General features: G+C 30.8%; 1 protein-coding gene across 1 annotated transcript; it reads left to right on the forward strand.

The window, feature by feature from the left end:
- The first annotated feature begins 2,342 nt into the window (after positions 1-2,342).
- Positions 2,343-23,051, forward strand: LOC121126905 (uncharacterized). Its single transcript, XM_040722265.2, has 3 exons — positions 2,343-2,501; positions 21,414-21,635; positions 21,691-23,051. Exons 1-3 carry the CDS (start codon positions 2,432-2,434, stop codon positions 22,578-22,580), a joined length of 1,182 nt encoding a protein of 393 aa, XP_040578199.1. The 5' UTR covers positions 2,343-2,431; the 3' UTR covers positions 22,581-23,051.

The raw sequence follows: 23,051 nt of genomic DNA on the forward strand, positions 1-23,051 counted from the left end.
GACTGTTAAGAATCGTGATGCAGTATTCTATTGTTGCTTGTAGAACATCTTTAGATGGAAGTGCTTTCACAAAAGCAAGCAAATTTCCGACTTGAGAATGAGTTTGAATTTTATTAGAAGGAAAGTTATGCTGAAATTTATTATGAGCGACAATGGGATCACGATAGCATAATTTAAAGGTGAGATCGTCAAAAATTTGGAGTGAATATTGAATTTGAGAGGGTAGTCCATGAATAGCACAAAAAAGTAAGTTGTTTATGCATTCTATATGATGGATGTTAGATAGGAAATAAGACAAGTCTAACTTGTTTTTTAGCTGAGGTAATGACAAAACTTTGTTTTCTTTAAAATAACCAATTTCCAATTCTTTTTGACGCTCCAAACTTCTTTTATATTTGGAAAATAATAATTGAATATTAAATAAGAGTCCTACCATGGATTTGAAAGATACACAGAAACCATAAAAATTAACTAGAAAGAGGGAGATATCAATTCCAAGAGTTCTTGAGTTGTAAATAACCCATTTCAAAGGACTTGAGAAATAAAAGAAACAAATAATTTGACCTCCAATATGCAGTTGAGGTTGTATTTCTCGGAGCTGGACGGGATTTTATTAATAAGGAAGGAATGTTCTCAAACACAGATGGAATAGTATGAGGCTTAAGGTAACCACGACGGAGAGTCGTTTCATCCTTCCTATGAGGATTGGAATCAGTCCTTCCCTCATTATGGTACTATTTTTTTAAATGTTTGCCACATCATCTTGAATTTTTGTTCGCTTCCTAGTTTTTTCTTGGTATAGCACGAACCCAACTATGAAGAAGTTCTTCATTTTTAAAGTGAAACCGGTGAAAAACAATATGATTATATTTGCCCTCATTAGAATAGCCTGATCCACATCCCGGAGCACAACACGAAGTGAGCATTTCTTTCACTTTGCTTCAACTCTAGTACCAAATCAGTCATAAAAATTGTCATAATTTTTAGTTGTGATTGTGATTTTATCATGGATTTGCCTAATTCTGAAATAGCTATTAATTGTTTTAATGACGTAGAGACTAAATGTAGGGAAAATAGATGCAGCTGTTCCTCTTTCATCTTTCGGCTCCAATTGTAGATTATCAAAATAAACGATCAGTCCCCCCTTATATTAGTCCCATGCCCATCTCTCCCTATTTGTTTTTCAACAAAAATATTTTTCTTTTATTATTATTAGTGTTTCTATTGATGGTATATCGTCATTTCTGGATTGAAGTAGTATTGGGTCGGTCCTTATTTATTCGGTCCAGTCCAGTCTGAGTTCCTATCGATCCTTAGGACCATCAGTCCTTCGGACTGGTCCTGAACTATCAGTGCTTGGAATTTTTTATAAAAAAATATCGATGGTTTATTAAGCCAAATATGATATATTACTTATGTATTAAGATTATTGCACATATCTTGCAAAATATTTTTTTCTTCATTATAACACAATATATTACGAACATATATTATAATACTTAGTTATATAATTTATTAAATTATATAACGGAATGAAAAACACACTCATTGACGTCACAAGGGATCGATTTTACCATCGGACAAGTGGGATTGGACTACATTGGACCACAGTCCTAAATAAGGACCTACACAACACTAGTTCGAAGACTGAAACACTGACTCATTTTCCTTCCACTGTAACAGGACTGATTTTTAAACGACAATTAGAAATATATATTACGGGGATTGTTCTAATTTTCCCAAAGTGGAAACTTCTCCGACATTGTGTTCAAAGATTCTTTAATTTTTAATTTAATATATTATCATTTACATTAATTATTATTAATGAACATAATTAATATATCTTACAATTCTGAAGAAACAGCTTTTTAGTCATGTTTCGCCTCAATTGGCTTGAAAATAAAAAATATTATAACCATCTATGGACTCATAAAAGTTCACTTTCCTAATTTAATTAAAATAAATTATTATTCTATAAATGTATAAATAAGAGGCAAACATAGGCGATAAATGATTTATTAAGAGATTTATTTGTTATCATTTGTGTGAGGCACAAATAAGAAGTATTAGAAAACCTCTGATAGAAACTTATTGGCATTTTTATGTCATTTCCAAATTTATGTTACCATATATTATAGATTAGATAACATATGATATAAATGTCTATATTTTACTACAGTTCAACTTTATTATTTCTTGTATAATAAATTAATGAATTTTTCACAAAAAAAAAACCTTAATAACCTTTTTAATTTAGTAGACTTGATTGGAATTATTTATGATGGAGAATCTTGTTACATTATACAAAGAAAAATGATTTTTGATGAGGAAAATTTTAAAAAGAATACAAATTCAATTCAATTTCATTTGACAGTTTGAACAAGAAAAAGTGAAACTTTAATAGTTTTGTGAATTTAATTCTATAAGAGAGATGTATGTAAAAGTATTAATTAATTTATATTTCATACTTTTTATCTCAGGAAATACAAATGGTAAACAGAGTAAGTTTTTTTTTTTTTTTTTTTTTTTAAATATGGAAAAGTACATTTATTTAGTTAATTAATTTATTGAATCATGATTAAAGGTTTAATTTATTTATTTTTAATCCTTTTAATACATTTATTAAATATTTTGGATATATTATGTAATATAAATATGTGTTTGGTATATTTACAAAAATATATACATAGAATGTTGACGCACTGTAATAAGAGTTAAAAAATCCCCTTGGAAATGTCGTAAATCAAATTAGTAAGGGATGTTTAACCTAAAACAGTTAAAATAATTTCTTTTGACGCAAATTAAACTCCTAATTTACAAGAATCTTCCAGACTCGAGAGAAATATCACGTCAAATCATTTTTCTCTACTTATAAATGAGACACTCATAAAGAAAAGATACAAACTTATGAAACCACTTCTTTAGAAATAAGTCCATTATTATTAATCATTCACAGTTTGTTTAAAGTAGGATTTGGTTGATAAAAAAGTTCCATAATATCTGTTTGTATTTATTGAGTTTACATAGTCTTAGGGTTCCAGATATATATAAAAATTAAAATTGTAACCCTATATCCAATGGAATTACAAGCATTTTTATAATTAAACCAATTTTTTGCTTCATAAGTCATTAAAACATCAACGTTAGAAGCATATATAGTTTCAAAGTGTATTTATTTCAGGTAGATTGTATTCTCATTTCAATAATATTCACACATTCAATAAAAAGCTGTATACTTATAATGTATGTATTTTATATGTAAAATATTTCTAAATTTTTAAAGATGAAGTGAGTTATATTTAACTGTACTAGCCAACAAAAAATCTCCAAATTTTTCGTTTGTGTCTTCTATTTTAAAACTATTCCAACAATCGGCATGTATACTCTCACTTGCTTGTTCTGAATATGGACCAAGTCCACAACCTTCATTCTTACAAAACATAGCAATATGTTTGAAAATACAATGCAATTTTTGAGTAAATTTTAGTCCCAATTTTGAAAATATTTCTTGAATTTCCACAATATCAGACTCAGTACTAGACGAGAAATCTTAACTAAAACAACCTTATCTTATTTTATTAAAGACATAAAGAGCTTGATAAAAGAGTGCAAAGTAAAGTCCTGTAGTTTATCCATCAGTTCAAGAGTTTCCTACATTGGTTCCCTACCATACTACCCCTCGATAGCCAATCCTAATTATATTGTGATTTGTACCCCATTTATATGCTTCATTGTTACCCCAAGCAAGATTCAGTCCATCAAAGACTTGATTAACCGCTCCCAACAAGAAATGCAGCTCTGGAGGAGGAATGAGTTTCAGAAGCTGTATATCAAAGTCTCCATGTAGAAGAGGAGGGTGAATACAATTAAAAAATATTTTGCTCTTTTTCTTTTCATTTTGTAACAAATTTGCACAAGTAAATTCAATTTTTTCTGTGCCTATGAGTTCCAGCATTTTTTGATGGTCTTATAGGTTTAATGTATGTCTTGGACAATAACAATAATCATACATTTTGTTACTCCACTTGCTTGAAATTCTTTGGCAACTCCAAATTTCTTTGAAAATGATCAACAAGTGTTTTTTCATCAATAGTAGAGTGGACAACGTTACCATTTTTTGTGAAGTTGCAAATTTCAATCGATATCCTGAACAAATTCCAGTTGGTAGTATATTGGCAAATTCTGTATAGAAATTGAATAATTGATTTTGGACAACATCTTTTTGTGTCGCAGATGCTGGTCTATCATATTTTCTAACACATGCCAAGCAGAGCTTACAGAGGTTTTCAACATGAGAATCTTTATAATATGGCATAAATCTTCTATATGAACTATAAAAATAAGATTTCGTTTGTGATTGTCAATCATTAATAAGTAATTGTGTTTAGCAATCTGTTAAAGTACTCTGCAGCTTATGAAAGTAAAGTTAATTGCGTAGTAATGTCTATATTAACTTGTTAAACGATTAATATATTCGTGAAGATTATATTTAAACAGAAAACAAATGCATTTACGTATTTCATTATTATATATAATACATAGATTTGACTAATTTATATGAATAAAATCTAAATTCATTATTTTTGGCTAACTTCTTAGGATATAGGGTTACGATTTTAATTTTGTTTATATCTAGAACCGCAAGACTATGTAGATTTAATAAATACAAACAGATTTTGTGGAGATTTTTTAAAAACCTAATCCTGCCTTAAACACACCGTGCATTGCTCTCTTTTCTCTCGGTACGCCAAACACGTACCCCACGACCTGCATAATATTGTTTTTGCGGCTATTTCTTAAAAGACTTAGAGCTCTTATTCCCTGAATCCTGAGGCTCACCACATTTATGTGCTCGGGCCTTTACGAGACTTGGTATATTAAATTAAGGTGAGTACACTTAGTTATTATATATCTTCCTTTATTAACTACTTCACTCCCTTTGGTCCCTCCTCGGATCAGGGGTGCCACCTTCATGTCTAACCATGGTTACTTAATTTCTCTCTTTGTGAAAAAAAAAAAAAAATCCAACAACACGCAACAATAAACGACAAAAACAAAAAAATGCGCAAGATTATAGATTAAGCATAACCATACGACACACAGAAAATATATTTTTTTTAAATTCTGATGAGCTCAACCCAGGTTTCAGTCGGATGAGCTCGGATTATATCTGGAGATCCTTTTATTTATGCTTCGAAAGTTGAGTTATTTCTAACCTAAACGGAATATGAACCCAAATAACATTCTATTTTCTATCATTCCTTACCAAAACTCTCTTACATTTAAATTCATATTTCGAAGTCCAAACTTTGTTCTGGTTTTGATGATAACTTCCAGGATAAGGTATAGCTCGAAAAATTTCTCGAACTCATTTTGATGTTGAATCTATACAAGGTTCTTCAATAGCTTCGCCATTTTCCACTGATACCATTTTTGCTGGGGTAAACTGACTATCAGTCATTTGATTGCTTTTAACCTGTAACAAGCATAATGAAAGATTTTTATCCCATTTACCATCGTTTTTCTAATTAATTTCTTTAGTTTTCTATACCTTCTCTCTAGTAATCCATTAGCGTATTGTCTGTAGGACGGTTTAGCTATGTGTTTGATCCCAAAATGTTTGATGACATTGGACCATATCGCATCTACGAATTATCCACCTCTATCCGAATGAATAGTGTCAGGTACACCAAGATTTTAAGGCCAACACTTCATCAAAGCTTTAAACACTTTTTGTGAAGTTTGGTTCAACACATACTAATTTGCTTTAATAGTCAATGCAACTGAGCTTGTATTTGTTTGATTTTTTTACTAGATCCTTGAAATGGCCCAACAATATCGACCGAAATGTTCTTAAATCTAGCAGATAGAGTAACTAGAAGGCTAAAGGGAACATATTGATTTTGCTCTTTTGACATTGATTACACTCTTTGGTGATTCTTTTAATCATTGTTATTACTCAATGTTCAGTGGCTTTATGTATTGATTTGGTTTTTTCTTTATCCATTACCAATAAAATTGGATTATTAACTTCAATAGACGTAATTGGACGTGATAAAAGGTAGGCTATAAAAATGTTATACCTTTTTTTGTAACCCAAGTTGTAGCTGTATTCTGAAATTAGATTGTGCAATTTGGATTTTTTTCTCTATATGCATCGATTATCGGCTTGTAATATATTAGTACGTCAAGCTTACTACCTTTAATTATCAATTTCTTGTTTCATAACCACTCCTATGCCTCCTATTTTCCAATGTCACGCTTGTTCACGTAAAGTATTGGATTGTTTTGTTTTAGGCGCATGCATACCTGTCGAAGGAACTGTTGATGATTCACTGCTTTACCAGATGTTAATAAATCGTCCATATTTACATAAACTCCGTCTAACCCTTGCATTATTGAATAAATATATCTTTAAAACGATACTCCTGAATTTTTTAGTCCAAATGACATTATAATGTATAAAAATGAACCGAAAGGGGTCTAAACTGAAGTTTGTGTCTATCCTTACGAAGCATGGGAATTTGGTGGTATGCTTTTGTGAGGTCCAGGTTAGAAAAAAGTTCACACTCAGCAGAAAGTTTGCGAGATCATGAATTTGGGGGGGCGTATAGTTGTTGTGGATTTTTTGATTATTTAAAAGTATATAATCCCCGAATATTTTCGATGATCCGTCACCCTTTTTTACCATGTGGATAGGGGCTTTCTGATCTTTTAATTATTTTCGCCTTGAATTTCTAATTGAACTCTGCATTGGCAGCTTCTATTTATTTATTTACTTTTTTTTTTTTAATGTTCCTTTAATTGCCAATGTTGATAATCCTGTAGAGAAAAACTCGTGTAAGGAGAAGGAAGAGAAAGATTTATGGTATCATTGCTTATAATACTGATGTGATTATCAGCTGCCTCCATTATTATGATTTTTGAGGGTATAACGAAAGTATATATTAGTAAAATGTTTAATGGAAATATACTTCGTATAATTGGTATATACGTTTTTTATCCGTTACAGTAGCTTTGAAAACGTCCATAGCTAATCCTTATGTGACAAAAAAAAATTATTTATTGACTATGTAATATTGGAAAACCTAACGATCATACCCAAGTCTTTAAGTGAAGAAACTAGTGTTAGACAAACTAGTTGCGAACCCCCGTTGTTGTTACCAATTAAGGAGTTGTTTTTGCCATTGAATGAGTTGTGTATCATAATTCTTGATAATTATAGCTAAAATAGAATCATATTTTATGGTTACATTTAAAAAAAAAAATAATACTTACTGTTAGATAGTACAAAATTCAGAGTTCCATTTCGTCATTTTGTGTGGATGACTCTAAACATGCTGAAAATTATCTTAACTTCACAATTTACAATGGGGGTATTTCTATAAATGACATCATTACAAACATCCTCCATTTATTAATGATGTTTTCTCGGGAAGGGAAGAATTTACCCATGTATTTCTCCATAAATTTTTTAAACGTAGGATGATAAGCAATGGATAAGGGTATATTACATGCAATAAGCATCTTTGTGAGATAAGAGTTAAAGTCTCACTTGATGTATTCTCATTAACCTGATTTTTTAGATGAATATACATGCTCTTGATATGAGATGAGGATGATGAGTGGCGTTTAATTTTAGACGGGGGACTAAAGGCAAATTTACATCGACAAACTCAACACACCATCTGTTTTTCTTCCAGTAAGTATTACCAAATTCCTGGTTCTCAATTTCCAGAAATCCAGACAGGAGCAGACGTTATTTTAGGCATTTTATTTAGTTCTCTTTCGACTATCAGTATCTAATATTATATTAATATTGAATAATAAAGGCGGGAATTGATAACGTTCTTGATAAAGGAAGATGTGTATTATTTTAGTCAATAGTCAATGATAGAATAAGTATTTCTTTACTTATATTTACTATAACAAAATTATTAACCTTATTAAATGGGTTGATGGAGTTGCACTGATTAAGTATATGTAAACATTGTGGTATTACAATTACTACATCTAACCTAGGAACCTTTTAGTGAAATCCACATAAATATAGTATATTTCTTTTTCTAAGAATCTTTTTATTTAAAAATTAATTATCTTACGTTTTGAATATTTTGATCAAGAAATGTTTTTTCCAAGAACATGATCAAAGCCCAAAAAGTATCTAAAGCCCGATCCAATTCCAAGCATATCCTCTGAGTTTAAACTGGAACCTAAAAATTGTTATGTCATGAAAGCAAAGGGCAATCCATGCTTGAAAGGAGGATGGAGGGTTGTTGGATCAAAACGAAGGATGCTGTCCATGGTTAGGAACTGGTAGCAGAAGACGAGTCCTGATAGCAAAGCTGGAGAAGTACTGCAAGGCTGACCTCACCTCCAAAAGAGATTCTTTGGATACAAGTGGGAAGTTACTTGATGCCCTATAAACATCTAAGGGAATAAACGACTTCTTAAAAAATAAGCCGCAGCAAAGAAACGAAGATCAAAAATTGAAGCCGAACCCTCCAAGCGGTGGAGGCTACTTTCATGTCAATCTTATTGATATCTAACAGTCTGAGTGACTTAAAATGATGGTGAAATTTAATAGACCGGACCCTCATATTCTACGGAAATTTGATCCATATTTAGAAATTCATACTGATGCAGTCAACGTTTAGGCTTAGCATCTTTTTTTCGGAGGGGAGGTAGGAGCATGGAGATAGGATTACATATCCATATTCCTAAACGCATAAGTTTTTCTCAAATTATTCGCATTTGCCTCTACCATCTTTGAAGATTAGAATTTTATACCTACAGAGAAAAATGAAAAGAGCTGAAGGCACCGCTTCAGCATCGCTCTTGTGAGGGGGAAGTAGTTTTATTGCAGATCATTTATGTTATTAAGTCTCCAATTCCTTCGTAACTCCTTAGATAAGTGTGATCACTTGATCCCATTGTCTTCCAATGTATCTCCTGGATCTTTGTTTTTGGTAAAAAAAAATATCCTGGAATTTCAATGGTGGTTTGCATGAAGTTTCCTTTTTAAGGCACATATAAAGAATTTCTCCTCGAAAAAACGACCTTTAATTGGCTATTATACCAAGAGCTCGAAATGCATAATGTGACCGCATAACATTTTAAAATAAATTCTAAATAAATACAGTTAATATTGATGATTGAAATATCTAAAAACTTTAGAAATATGGTATTAATAGCAAACGACATTAGAAAAAAATTTAAATAGACAACTGTCATTATATTGTTTCCCTTATTTTTTTAAAATTATTGGAGACTGATAAGTTTTACGTCTTGTATATAGGCATATTCTTCATGAGTCGATCATCTCCTGTGGCAATACATGTATGAAGTCTGTATTTTCCCATAAATGAATCTAAACATAAAGAGAAAATAAGGTATTTTCTTCAAACAAGTTTGAAACAAGGAACACAAGCTCAAGCATAATTTATAAACATTATTTCTTTTAATTTATAAAAGAATATATACAAAAACCTTCGTCTGCGATAAACTCTATTACTTATATAAAGATGGTTTGCGACTGTGTGTACTTCTAGTTAGGTTGAACATATAGTTAGGGAAATAATTTATCACTAAACGACTAGGTTGATTTTTTTACTTTTATCACTAAAATAATTAAACTCGAGCTTTATATTTAACAATACACGAATAGATTCTAGTTTCTAGCTAGTAGTTACACTTGTTATTCTATTGTAGGTAAAAGTAATATCAAAATGCTTCCTCTAGTAGACAAAAAAAAAAGTAAATTTTGACAGGCATATTTCAGCTATCGATAACGTTGGATCTCCATGCGCTACTTGGTTTAATGCTTTAATCATGAGTAGTGATGAAAATCTTGTATACAATGGACATGTAAAAAAACAACGAATATCAACATGGTAACCCTTACCATTTGAAGAATATTTTGGAGGAGAGAAAGAATAATACTGATGATGTTTCATTGGATCAGCTATAATCATATGTTACAAGAGAGGAACGAGAGAATGAAATAACAAGGATATTACTCTGATGTTGATCCCCAATTCCACTCGGAGTCCGACAAGTACTGACAATTATAACTCCGCAACAAACTCCGTCTTTTCTTTAGACGAAAGTTGAGTGATCAGGTTTGAATATAATTGAAAGTGAGAAAACAACAATTTAATATATATTACTGATTATTTCAAAATTTATAAGGAAATCTTTGCATATCCAACTCAATTTCTACTGGTATTGATAGACACTCAGGTTGTAAAGCTTTGTATCTTTCCAGGAAGTATCTCTAATTGAGCGAATTGTAACTTCAGAGAAACAATACGTTAACCTCTGTAACATCTACATTGTATTCCCAACCTATGTCCCAGATAACCTTATAATTTATGGATTGCCTAAGTTATTTTCTTTTCATAAGATCATTCGTTTCTTTAGTGAAAAAGAAAATAATAATAAAAAAAAAAAAAAATTATCCTATGTTTCTCCTGTATTCGTAACTGTAATACTGTCCGACCCCTACGACAGTTTTACTATATTGTTATTTTTTAGATTTATATTGAATTATTGTTTTACTTTGTTGAAATTATTTCCTCAATTCTGCTATTAATAAGGTCTTTATAAGTATCATCCACGTATGATAGATGCTCTGATTTCATTTTAGGCGTAACCTTTTTCTAAATAGTTAATGCTCTGTTATAATCATTACTCATTTGGGGAACTTTAGCATTAAGATATTTCTGTGGTATTTCAACAAACCAGCGTTTTTGTGTGAAATCATAGACTGATGAATCTTTCATATGTTGTTTTCCTTAGAAGTCCATATCTGTCAGTAATTTATCTTTAAGTTTATGTGGACTTATCCCCACTTTTCTCTCTTGCCCAAAGATTGTTAGTCAAATTTTTCAAATATAACATTATAGATGGATGTTATTTCATAATTTATATGATCAACATCTTCAAGAATTATATTCTTGCTTTTGTTACACTGTCAAATATATTGATATTTCTGGTGAGATTCTTTGCTCTTCTTTCATGAGTTGAGAATAATAAGACACAGTAATCAGGATTTGAAACGGTCTTTTGAATATAATCAGGTAACTTTCTCTAAAAGTAGCATCTTTTAAATAATTCGGATAATTATAAGTATTGGTTGAAGTGGCTCTCTGATTTAATTAATTGTTTAACCTTCATAAGTTTAGTGCCATATTTGTTGTCTTAACTCAATAAACGAAAAATAACATACATTTCTCTTGTAAAAGTGAGATCATCAGCAACGTTTATTCTCAGAACGTTAAGATGACAAGAGACAGTTTCTTGTTTTATAAGAGATATATTAGAAATAAATTCAAGTAGTGCTCCTATCTTGATAACTTTCTACTCAAATGGGCTCACTAAATAATACATAAGAGTCCCTCAAATACCTATGTATTTAATAACATTGAAGTGATTTGTAGGAAAATAATTGTTTTTAACATTAATTAAAGAATTAAATTGTGAATTAGAATGAGCTGTTTTTACATTCTTTGTGGAATTATTTTATACATTAAATATTCTTTTCTATATGTTGATCATTATACATCGAATTATTTTTATCTAAAATCTAAATCATAGTAATTTTTAATATTTTTGTAGTATGATTTTTTAGAACACATAAGAAATAGAATGATCTCGCGGTGCTTTTTAGCAATAACAAGGATGACAGTTTCTAATACTGTAATGACCTATTTCATGTGTCTTGAGATATTTAAAATATATCCCTTTTCTTCAACAAACAAACTTAAATTATTTTGCAGTCATTTTGGGAGCTCTGGGATATTTATTAGTTCTGTGGAGATAATGCAATCTGCAAATCAAACAACTTATTATATAATTATCTATGTTTAAGTTAAATTTTGAGTTCTTTATTGATAGCAGCTTCTTCCTCCATAGTTGAAGTAATGAGAGTAGATTCTTGGATTAATTTCTAGGGGTTGGAATCGTCAACCGTTATTAATATAGAATGTTTATCTTAATTCATTTTTTGGAGATTTGATGGTATTTTGTTTATATCATTAGCTTTATTAAATTATTAGGGTTTCCAATAGGTGATTGTATGGCCACAAATGCAAAAGACTCAGATTCTAACAGTTGTCAATATATTCTCGCAATTCATTGTATTAATCAATTTTACAAATGTCCAGACAATAAAATAATTCTTCTAAAAAAGGTATGACAAATATACAAGAAACAAAACAATTTAAACCATATTATATAAGTATGACTTATAAAATCTATTATACTTCCATATGTTATTAATGGATCTAAGAAAGCTCGCCTATAGAAAATTTGTGTAGGGAAAGTTTGTACCAGGATTACTTGCATTAGGAAAATTTGTATAGGATAAAGCTTGTCCGTCTGAAGACTCGCCTTCTTTTATTAAATATAAATAATAATTTTACTTATTTGATTTAATGAATGACTAATGGTTTCAAACTAGAGACAAAATAAGTAATATTAATAGATATATGATTAAAGAAAAATAAAAAAATACGACAGTAATTCGAATGGAAGAAGTGATATTCACTTAATAGGTAATTATCAATAGACATGATGTATTATTCATATTGGAAAAAACTCATTGTGGGACGAACAAGCATAACATCAGATTATGCTGGAGCAGTGATTTTCTCTTCGTTATGGGTCAGGATCTATCAGTAGAGGAGGCGGTATAATGTAGTGAGATAAATAACTAAGAGGATTCGAGGAGACACTCAATGTTTTATACCTAGAACTTGGAATTCATACCTCTAATGGATCTCAAGCCAAGTTATGGACCTTAACAATTGACTTATTCACTCATTGAACGAATTTTTGAGTATATTTTCATAATATGGTACAGTGACATTTGAATATGTAACTTCATTTGTAACATAAAACTTCAGTGATATTTATCAAAAAATATGTATAATACAACTTTATATATTCATTCATTCCAATTCAGAACAAGAATCCGGTTCCATTTCATTAATATTTATAACTAATATTAATATCCATTCCTTTGTCAATGTTTAATTCCATTAATTAATTTATTTGTTTTTTATTAAATGTAAATATATATTTGAACACTAATGAAACGGCTATAATTTATTTTTATTCAACACTTCATGTAATGATCTAATATGGTTAATTATGGTACAAATGGTTGGCGAATGTTCCAACCCCTTCAACATATTAGGCGCCTTATATTTATCTTAATGCCATTGGATTTTTAATTGTCCTAATTCTATCCCTACAACTTTTAAGAAATAATTCCCATAAATCTTGATAATTTTGAAAAAAAACTATTTTATAAATATTTGTGTATAATATCACATGATATTATAACATGCATCCATTAATAATTAAGACATGTAATTGAAGACACATTTAAATTAGATTTGATCGAAATTATTTGTACTAGCATTTTGTTTTATTTAATATTTAATTATTTACATACATATATCTATAAGATAATATTATATATTTCAAATAATGTAAACTCCAAGATATTCAGAAATTTTAATTGGGATTATATTGTGCTATTACTTCTTGCAATCTTAGATTACAAGTTTTGTTAATACGTTTTATGGGTACAATATTGCCACGTTCAATATCACTTTTTTTTTATGCCAAACTTACTTCTATTTTTAAATAATCTATCAATTTCCAAAGATTTGGATGTTCATTAGTAATAGAGCGTTGAAGGCTATTTTGGAATCCTTCTGCACTGTTATGAGTTCTTCTTTTGTTATTAATTGTTCTCGAGCAAACATTCCACAGTTCAAGAAGGAATGTTGGTGCCACTTTACTTCTCCATTCTCCATGGCCTCGCATGTAATGTGTCTCAAAATAAGAAACCATCTCTTGGTCTAAATCACGGTCATCGACAATCCCAACAAATCCATCAATAATATCTGCAATTGCAAAAATGCTAACGCGGAGAAACATTTCATTTTTAAATTAAAATCGGCTTCATTGGAATATCTCAATTTTAAACCTATGTTTTCATTGTCTCTGTAGATATTTTTTAGGTATATGGAATAAAAATCCCGTAATGTTTGTTACAGGAAACACATTTCCAAAGGTATTCAAAATTGCCTTTTCAAAATTCATAATTAATGTTTGAGGACATAATTATGTTTTTAGTTGCTTCAAAGTAGCAAATAGTCAACTTTATGTAGCTTTGTACTTATTTGGGAGTAAGATAAATCATCTTGCCATCGATACATATCCAAGAATTATGTGCAATGTAAAAAGTTAGTAATAATTTTCTGGGCAGCATTTTAATGTTCCGTCAGAGACCCAATCTTTACATGAAGCAAAATTCTCTAATGCACCCTCAAATCCAAAAAACAATATTCTTTTAGGATCGCTTTCACCACTATCTTATTATCAAAATTGTTCACCGTTTCTCAAGAATCTGTAGTCAATATCCACATCTTCCAATAGGGATTGGAGGAGCTTGATTTACTTGCTGTCTCCAGTCTCGAATGCTACGAGCCAAATTCAATTAATTGGACTAAAATGATACAGTGTTTTCGTCTAACTTGAATGACATTGGTCCAATTAACAATGCGCAAGGATAATTGTGAAGTCAGGGCTTGGGATTTAATATTTGCTTTTTTTGCGTACATTTAGGGTTTGGATCGACTGCTCCGATGGTCGTGTTCTCCTATTATTTTGGAAACACAAGTATGTTATTTGGTCGTATTTTCGGTTAACTCTGTTGATATAATTATAATAATCCACTAATTCCTTTCCGTTTCTTTAACTTTTTATTAAATAAACCATTTTTACAGTTTATATATAGATTGTAAGTACTAAATGGTAAAGAAATATCGAGAGTTTCAAAAGTGTTTAAATATATATTAACATTTATTAAAACAAATAAATTAATTAATGGAATTAAACATTGACAAAGGAATGGAGTCAATATTATTTATACACATTAATAAAGTGGGAGCGGATTCTCATTCAGAATTTGAATGAATGAATATATAAAGTTGTATTATACGTATTGTTTGATAAATGTCACTGAAGTCCATTATTACAAATGAAGTTGCATATTCAAATGTCATTGTATCATATTATAGAATGCACTCAAAAATTCGTTGAAAAAGTCTATAAGGCACTTGTTAAGGTTCTCATAACTTGGCTTGAGATCGATTGGAGGTATGAATTTCTACTTCTAAAAATATAACTCTGGTAATTCAAGTCCCTTGAGTGACAACGGTAGCTTTCGGTAAATAAGAAAGAAGATTAATGAAGAGACGAAGAACATCGTTTTCATCTCTCTATTTCAGACGAGGTTGCTCCAAATATACTGATCTGTACATTTTTCTTCCCTTATATCTCTCATTTCCTTGTGCTTTCTTACGATCCCACACTGTGGGATCGTAAGTGCACCCTTGAGTGCCTCCTCGAATCCTTACGGTAATTTGTCTCGCCACATCCAACCACCTCTTGTATTGATACATCCTAGTTCATATCGAAGAGTAAACCATGGCTCTTGCCTAATCTGATCTTACGCTTGTTCGTCCAACCATGATTTTTTTCCAATATGAATAATCCATCATCTCTAAAGTCTAATGATAATTGATAATTAAGCGAATAGCAATTCCTCCATCCGAATTGCTGTCCTGTTTGTTTACTTTTCTTTAATCATATATTTATTCATTATGAATATTACTTATTTTGTCTCTGGTTCGAACACATTAGTCATTACGTAAGAGTGATTATTATTTACATTAAATAAAAGAAGGCAAGTCTTCCGCCGGGCGAGCTCTATCCTATAACAAGGTTAATAAAAATACAAGGTTATACCATAATGCATGTACGACTGATGTTTGACTTCCACCACAGTTTTAATATTGACGCCATAGTAAATGAGTAGTTGCATGTTTTGTCAAAATCTGTTTTTCTTTCCCAGCAGTCGGTACGATATATTAAATTGAAAATTCTAGCAATAGCAACATCATAGACTATGAGGGGTTCCATGTTTTATCCGCCTGGCATGCCCAGAAGTAAATACTATACATCAAATTGAATATTCTATTAAGGCCGATTACATGATGGTCTAACCTTGTATTTCTATTATCCTTGTCCTATACGAATTTTCCCAGTGGGAGTAATCCCAGTACATTGTTTCCCTGTACAAATTTTCCGTATGCAAACTTTCCTGACACCGTCATTAATATTCATTCTTTTCATAAGCATATTAACAAGTGGTTGTTGCTCTAGATTAGGGGTCCCAAACATTTTTTCCTACAAATAGCTACTTTTACAAAATGAAAAATGGGCAAGATATTTTGTAACATTCACTCTCATCGCTGATTTCGAACAAACAAACAAAATGAGCTTTCTTTCCGGAAAATTTACAATATATTACTAAACATATCTCAAATTAGGTATTAAGACATACTACTGATTCACTTATCAATGTTATATATGAAGGAAGTGACTACCTTTAGTATTTACACTAGAATAATGTATATATTATAAAGTTCTGACACTAGATAAAACATGTAAATATAAATGGCTTCTACAGATCCCACAATACCCCCCTAGAATATGTTTCGAGGTTACATAAAATGAAATCCTTATTGTGAGAATGCAAGTATGCAAAATAAAAATGGTAAAAGCACAAGTATTTGGAATTTGAAATTGAAATTATAAAAATTAATTATCTGAATTCAAACTGAGATGTAGACACTTGATTAACTTCCATGCTTGTTTTGAAAAGAATTTTTTTATTCCAAACACTGGTTTCAGTCGATCTACCGAAACAAAATATCAATGGTGTCCTGGATTCACTTTAAAAGTACCTACGGATTTAGATAAAATCTTGAAAGGAACATTGTACACCGCAGCATAGGTTGGTTTAATTGGATTGTTTTTAACAAACACATACGTTGCTCGTTTGAGGGTATCCAATTCAAACAGCATTCTATAAAGGGAATCTGGGACCATTTGAGGAGGTGTATGCCTGTTGTTTTGAAATTTATCCAACAGATTTCGATGATTTGGAGCCATGGTAGACTCTAGCAAAGATGGTGAATAGAAGAAAATCAAATTTTATCACAATAAAATGAAAGTTGTTCTGGCATTGCCTATAGCAAGCCAAAGTGTTGGTCCTACCCTAAAATGGTGTCACAGTCAAGGAAATTCGGAATTTCAAAGAGATGATACACTTGCTGCAGGTGAGATTATTCTTCTTCATGATAAAGTGATTGATCTTCTCAGCAGTTGCTCAATGAAGGCACCGGGGTCTAAAAAGGTACATGCAGACAATTCAGAAGTGCATATCGATTTCTTTTAATTCAGAAAGTAAAACTACTGTGGAAGTTATTTTACTAACTTTACGGCTCTTGATTCTTACAACATCATTATTCCTTCTCTCCTCCAAAACTTGCTTCAAATTGTTGGGGGTTACCATGTTCATTTTCGGGGGGGGTAACATTAAGTATAAAACTAATTGAAGCAGGTCCCTTGGGGATTATTCCTGGCCTAAAAAAAGCCACGGGAGAGGTAGACCCGACTCCTTTATGATGTAGGGAGTAAGATTAGCGGGGAGAATATAAACTTGTTCTCCGGAATAGATAAGATAACAGATTTTAAATATTTTATCTTCAATATAAAATAAGTAATTTTTAGAATTATTTATCCCCACTCTTCACAGCTGAGGACTTCCGAGTTTTTACATTCTTGTAGGATATCGAACTTCCTTGATAAACACTCATGTGACAAGTTTCTAATAATATAATTATGGAGTACGGAGACAACAATTTGAAAAATTTACTTCACTCGCATGAACCATGTTTCAGGATCCTTCTGGTCAAACTGAGGAAGGCACACGTTGGCACATCTGGAGTGATTCGGTTTTTCGATGGGGAAATTATTGGATTAGGATTCGTTCGAGCGGGTATTGACGGGGTCACCAATGAAGGAAGTTAACATTTTTATTATTTAGACTAGACTTATGTATATATTATAAATTTCTTACATAGATAAAACTTGTAAATATAAACAGGTTCTACAGATCTCATATATATATGTATCCATGTCACTGCTCACACTTCACAAAACTATATACATGCACCATAACATCTGAAAATGAAATGATATCATGGATCACTTACTATAACATTTTATATTACAGCCACTCCACATCCGGTAATAGCCTGGTGTCCTCCTACTTCTTTTCTTTGTGTCCTTCTCCCTCGTTTCTTTGAATGCCTTGATTACACCCAGCAAGGAAAGAATGCGCTGTAGTATTGTTTTCCCACTTAGCCATCCAAACTCGATGTGGAGGGGAGATCCCGTTGTTCTGCGGAGTATTCCTCCATGAACAGTTTGAAGCTCCGTGGTTGCTTTGCCTTTGCTCGAATGAAATTGAAGATTCCGATAACACACAAACATGTAAAGTCGTCAAACAACATGCTGATGAAAACAGTATGCTTGGCTGTATCACTGAAGTCCCCAGACTAATCCTACTGAATAGAGAACTACTTACACCTAATCATGTCCGAGTCCACCTCTTTTACCACATCTGTAGACACTCTCCCTCCCATGGTATGGGCACTAAGCTGTACATCATCAATAGCAGACAAGATTTCGTCCTTATTTTTTAGTTCCTTGAACAGCGTTTCAGCCACCACAGTCATGACCTCCTTTTACGATCCCACCATCGATGAATGGCTTATTCTGCTTCGTTAAAATGTGCTCCACTTTAAACTAACCCTGTATTGCTGATTTGGCCTTCTTCACCAGGTTGGTCAACAGAGACTGTTGCCGTTGTAGCGTTGTCTTCAGCTCTGCGATCTTGTCTTTTCGTAGACTGCTACCTACAGGAAAGTCCCATGAAAAGTTTTCCAGGACTTTGGTAAAATTGTGCCAAAAATTACAGCTTTTTCCAACCGACACACCACCCCCACAGATCACACACACACACACACACTTGTCATTAACGTTGATATAACAAAATTTTGTTTCCCACTTCGCTAAAAATGCTATGTTTTAATCAGCTTGTTAGTTTGGACACATTCCAACATTTTGAGTAACAACCATGATTTCTTCTTCAACTTCTTTCGATCAATAGTTTAGTTAAGCTATAGTAAGATTAATCTTTCCTAATATCGAGAAACAAACTTCCGGTTGCTCCTCTAATACAATTAACTTTAGATTCCTTCAAGATCTTTTGAGTAATACTTATCTTTTATTCTTAGATAATTTTCTGAACAAAATCTGCATTCTATTATTTCTTTCATCTCCATACTATATTCATTTTTCTTTTGTTATATTTTTCAATATTTAACTCTTGTCCTTTGGCTAAATTACCAAATCTCACACTTGTCTTTGAGTATCTTTTTAACGGCTATTTTGCTTAATGTTCGATTATCCTTTTCCTGTTTCTTTAGCTCTTCATACATTTATGATTTTTTGAAATGTGATTTCGATCTCTTGAATGGCATAAACTACATTCTTGTTACTTCTTCCCGATGTCCTACAATCAATTTTACCTTAATATTTTCTTCTACACACTCCTTATTATCAAATTTACCAATCATTTCGGAACAACTAGCATTTTTTTCTACTACTACAAAAAATCATCAAACGTATGTCCTTTCGTTTGACATGTAGAGTAAAACTTGATCTTGTCTAAAATTATATTATATTTGGATCCAAAAAACTTTTGAATTTTATACAAAACATCAAATACTTCTATCTTAGAGTTATCCAGTATTCCCATTGACAATTTTACGTTTTCCTTGATATCCATATCATACAATGACTTAAAATTTGCAAATTTCCTACAGTCTTCGAAACACATCCTCCATTAATAATTCATATCTCCCTGTAATATTTCAGGCTGTTTAAAAGGAATTATACCAGAATTTGCTATATCTCTTGTAACGCTTTCTTTACCTCCCATTATACTACATTTTCTCTCTATTAGCTTGTGCAATTCCTCACTGTCTTTATTCAAAGACGCACAAGTGACGCTGAACTTGCTGGACGCTATGTGGAGAAAACTACTCCAGAAATCCTTGATAAAATCCATGACATGGTGATGGATGACAGAAAAGTGAAGGTGCGTGAGATTGCTAGTGCTTTGTAATTCTCGAGTTGGAATCCTATTTCCATTAATTTTGCGGCCACAACTGCTGAAATGTGACCTTGTGCATTTTTGTCATGGAAAATAACTTTTTTGTTGGTCAATGATGATATTTTTTTTGCAGCACTGTTTTAATACAGTCCCATAAATAATATGCACCTGAAAATTTCTATCCTTTTCCAGATAGTCGTTGAGGATTATTCCATGCCAAGCCTATCCAAAAGACAGTCCCCATAATGTTTCCATCCGATTCCTCAATTCAAACGTATGCTAAACAGAAAGACATAAACTAATCAGTCTTAAATTTGGCTAGTGTTCTTCCAAGAGATGCCACTTACTAAAAAACCTCAATATGCGCCAGTAATGCCATCTTTCGGAATTTGCACAGAATTTTTAAACAGCCCTGGTATACATACATAATATAAATACATAACAATGTGAAAAGGCTAATTACTAAAGGTGTACCAATATATTGGAATCGGTATGGTAATCAGCTAGAATCGGGTCAATACTGCCGATTCCACAGATACCTATGCATAATTATTTGTATGGATAATAGGACTTATTTGACCTCATTTTTGGACTTATAATTACTGTTACAAATTAATAAAATAGCAAGCTGAGACAACGTCGTGTATGAAAATTTTAAAACATGTGGGAGAAAAAGAGACTATACAAATTTGCAGCTTTTTACTTGAAAGTAACCTACTAGAAATAACTAATTTTTTACCACCCCATTAATTTGAATTGTATCATGAGTCGTTCAAAAATTCCATAACGGTAGGAGTTGTGTTGAACAATGTACACTGAAACCATTAAATACCTTATTCCCTAAACATTTTTTTTTGTATTTTTGTTGAATAATATTGTTAATAAGAAAATTAAATCTAGTTCATATTTTCTCAGTCAATTATGAGTCATCAGTATCTTTCCGATTAAAGAAAACACGAATCCAGAATCGAACACTCGTTTATAAATTTTTGAATTCTTCGGGCAAGCACTAGAAATTAATTGGATTCTCAGTACAGAGAGTAATTAACTTTTAAAATTTAAATTTAGTAACAAATAATTATGATTGACAAATTTATCCTTTTTTTTCTCATCTGTAATTAATAAAATCGAAACTTTCTATAAAGATGATATCTGCTAAATATTTGGTATCGTTATGTCACTATTTATTACAGATTTGTATGACCTAGTTTAGTGATACTATTTAATATGAATTCAATTTTAAGATATTTTTAATGCTTTTTGTTAACTTCTGTTATTCAACAAAGTTTATGCTTAATTATAGGTGATATATTAAATTTTGAAAATCATTGGAAGAAAGAGAATAATATGTTAAGAAATAAAAACATTTTGATATCAATTGAAGATAAACTAAATAATATTGAGGAAATAGTCAATGAAAGAAGTGACAGTAAAAAAAATGTAGATGAAGCTATAAAACCAGATTTAAAAGGATCAAAATATTCAAAGCCAGAAGTTTTACATGGAAAAATGGCTAGAATAAAGGGTAAGACCATTTAATTTTTGTACGACTACTTTTAATAACTGAATGATAATTTCAGTAAATATGGCAATTAAATCAAGTGGGATAAACAATTTACCAATGCAGAGAAATAATAAAAAATCCGTAAATTATACATACAATTCACGGAATATGGATAAAAAAGTTAAAAATATGGACCAATTTTTTCCTGAAGTTGGTAAAATTAAACTTTCTCGTAAAAAGAGAAATTCAGAAAGTGTTGACTTTAGTTCGAATCCTAACAGATATGAAAGAACTTCAAAAATTAAAAATGAGGAAAATGTTATTTTTAATAACGAATTACAATTCAAAAATTTGATTGATAGAGTTGAGAAGACCATGAATAAGATAAAGTCATTCAACAAAAATAATAGAACAAATAATGGTTCTTTTGATATACCTCACAATAAATTGGAAAAATCACATCAGAATATAGTACCAAGTATAAAAATTCGCAACAAACGATCATTAAATAAGTCAAAAGATAAAAAATCTAGTAAATTAGTGAATCACAAAAAAAAAAAACATAATTTCAAAAATCACTCATCAGAAAATGACGAAAAATTAGACTCAAAAACTGAAGAAAAAATATCGGAAAAAGAAAAAAATCGTGTTACTACATCTTCTACGATATCATTAGATAATATTACAATAACTACAAACAAAGTGAATGGTGAAATTGATGATATATTTGATAATGAAATAGATCTTGAAAAATCACCTAATGGACTTATTTTGATCGTTTATAATCCTGGTTCATCAAAGTTAAAATTTGGACAAATGGTGGATGGAAATTTGGATCCAGTAATGAATGATACATATATTTTAGAGAGTATGGGAAAATCTAAAATGAAAGATACAAAATTAAATACAACTATTAATAACGTTTTAAAAAAATATATATACGAAACATTTGTCAACAATAGCTAATTCTTCCTTAAAAAAGAATCAAACTCATATTAGGGTTGATAATTCCACAACAACATCAATAGCTACTCCGGATATTTCTACTATAAGCTTGAATAAAGCTACAAAAAAAAAAGAAGTTGGAGTAAAAAATATAGAAAAACATAAGGCAACAACAACTAATTATCTTGATACAACGACAACGGTTGAAAATGATCTTGAAAAACTTACAAGTACTGAACAAAAAAGTGAATCATCCATGGAAATAAATGATCAGAAATCAACAACAGTTAAAGAAAAGGATTAAACAACAGTTAATAATAATGAATCAATAAAATATAAGAAAAAATATCATTTTTTAATTAGTATAGATTATTTTGCATGTTATACTCACTTACCATATAAATATTTTTAAATAATTGAGAAATATTTCACAGGTACATTTCCATCATAATTTATTCAAATTTTGTAAAATATAATTGATATTAAAAGCTT

This window comes from Lepeophtheirus salmonis, chromosome 12 (assembly GCF_016086655.4).
Source record: "Lepeophtheirus salmonis chromosome 12, UVic_Lsal_1.4, whole genome shotgun sequence".
NCBI classification, from domain to species: Eukaryota; Metazoa; Arthropoda; class Copepoda; order Siphonostomatoida; family Caligidae; genus Lepeophtheirus; species Lepeophtheirus salmonis.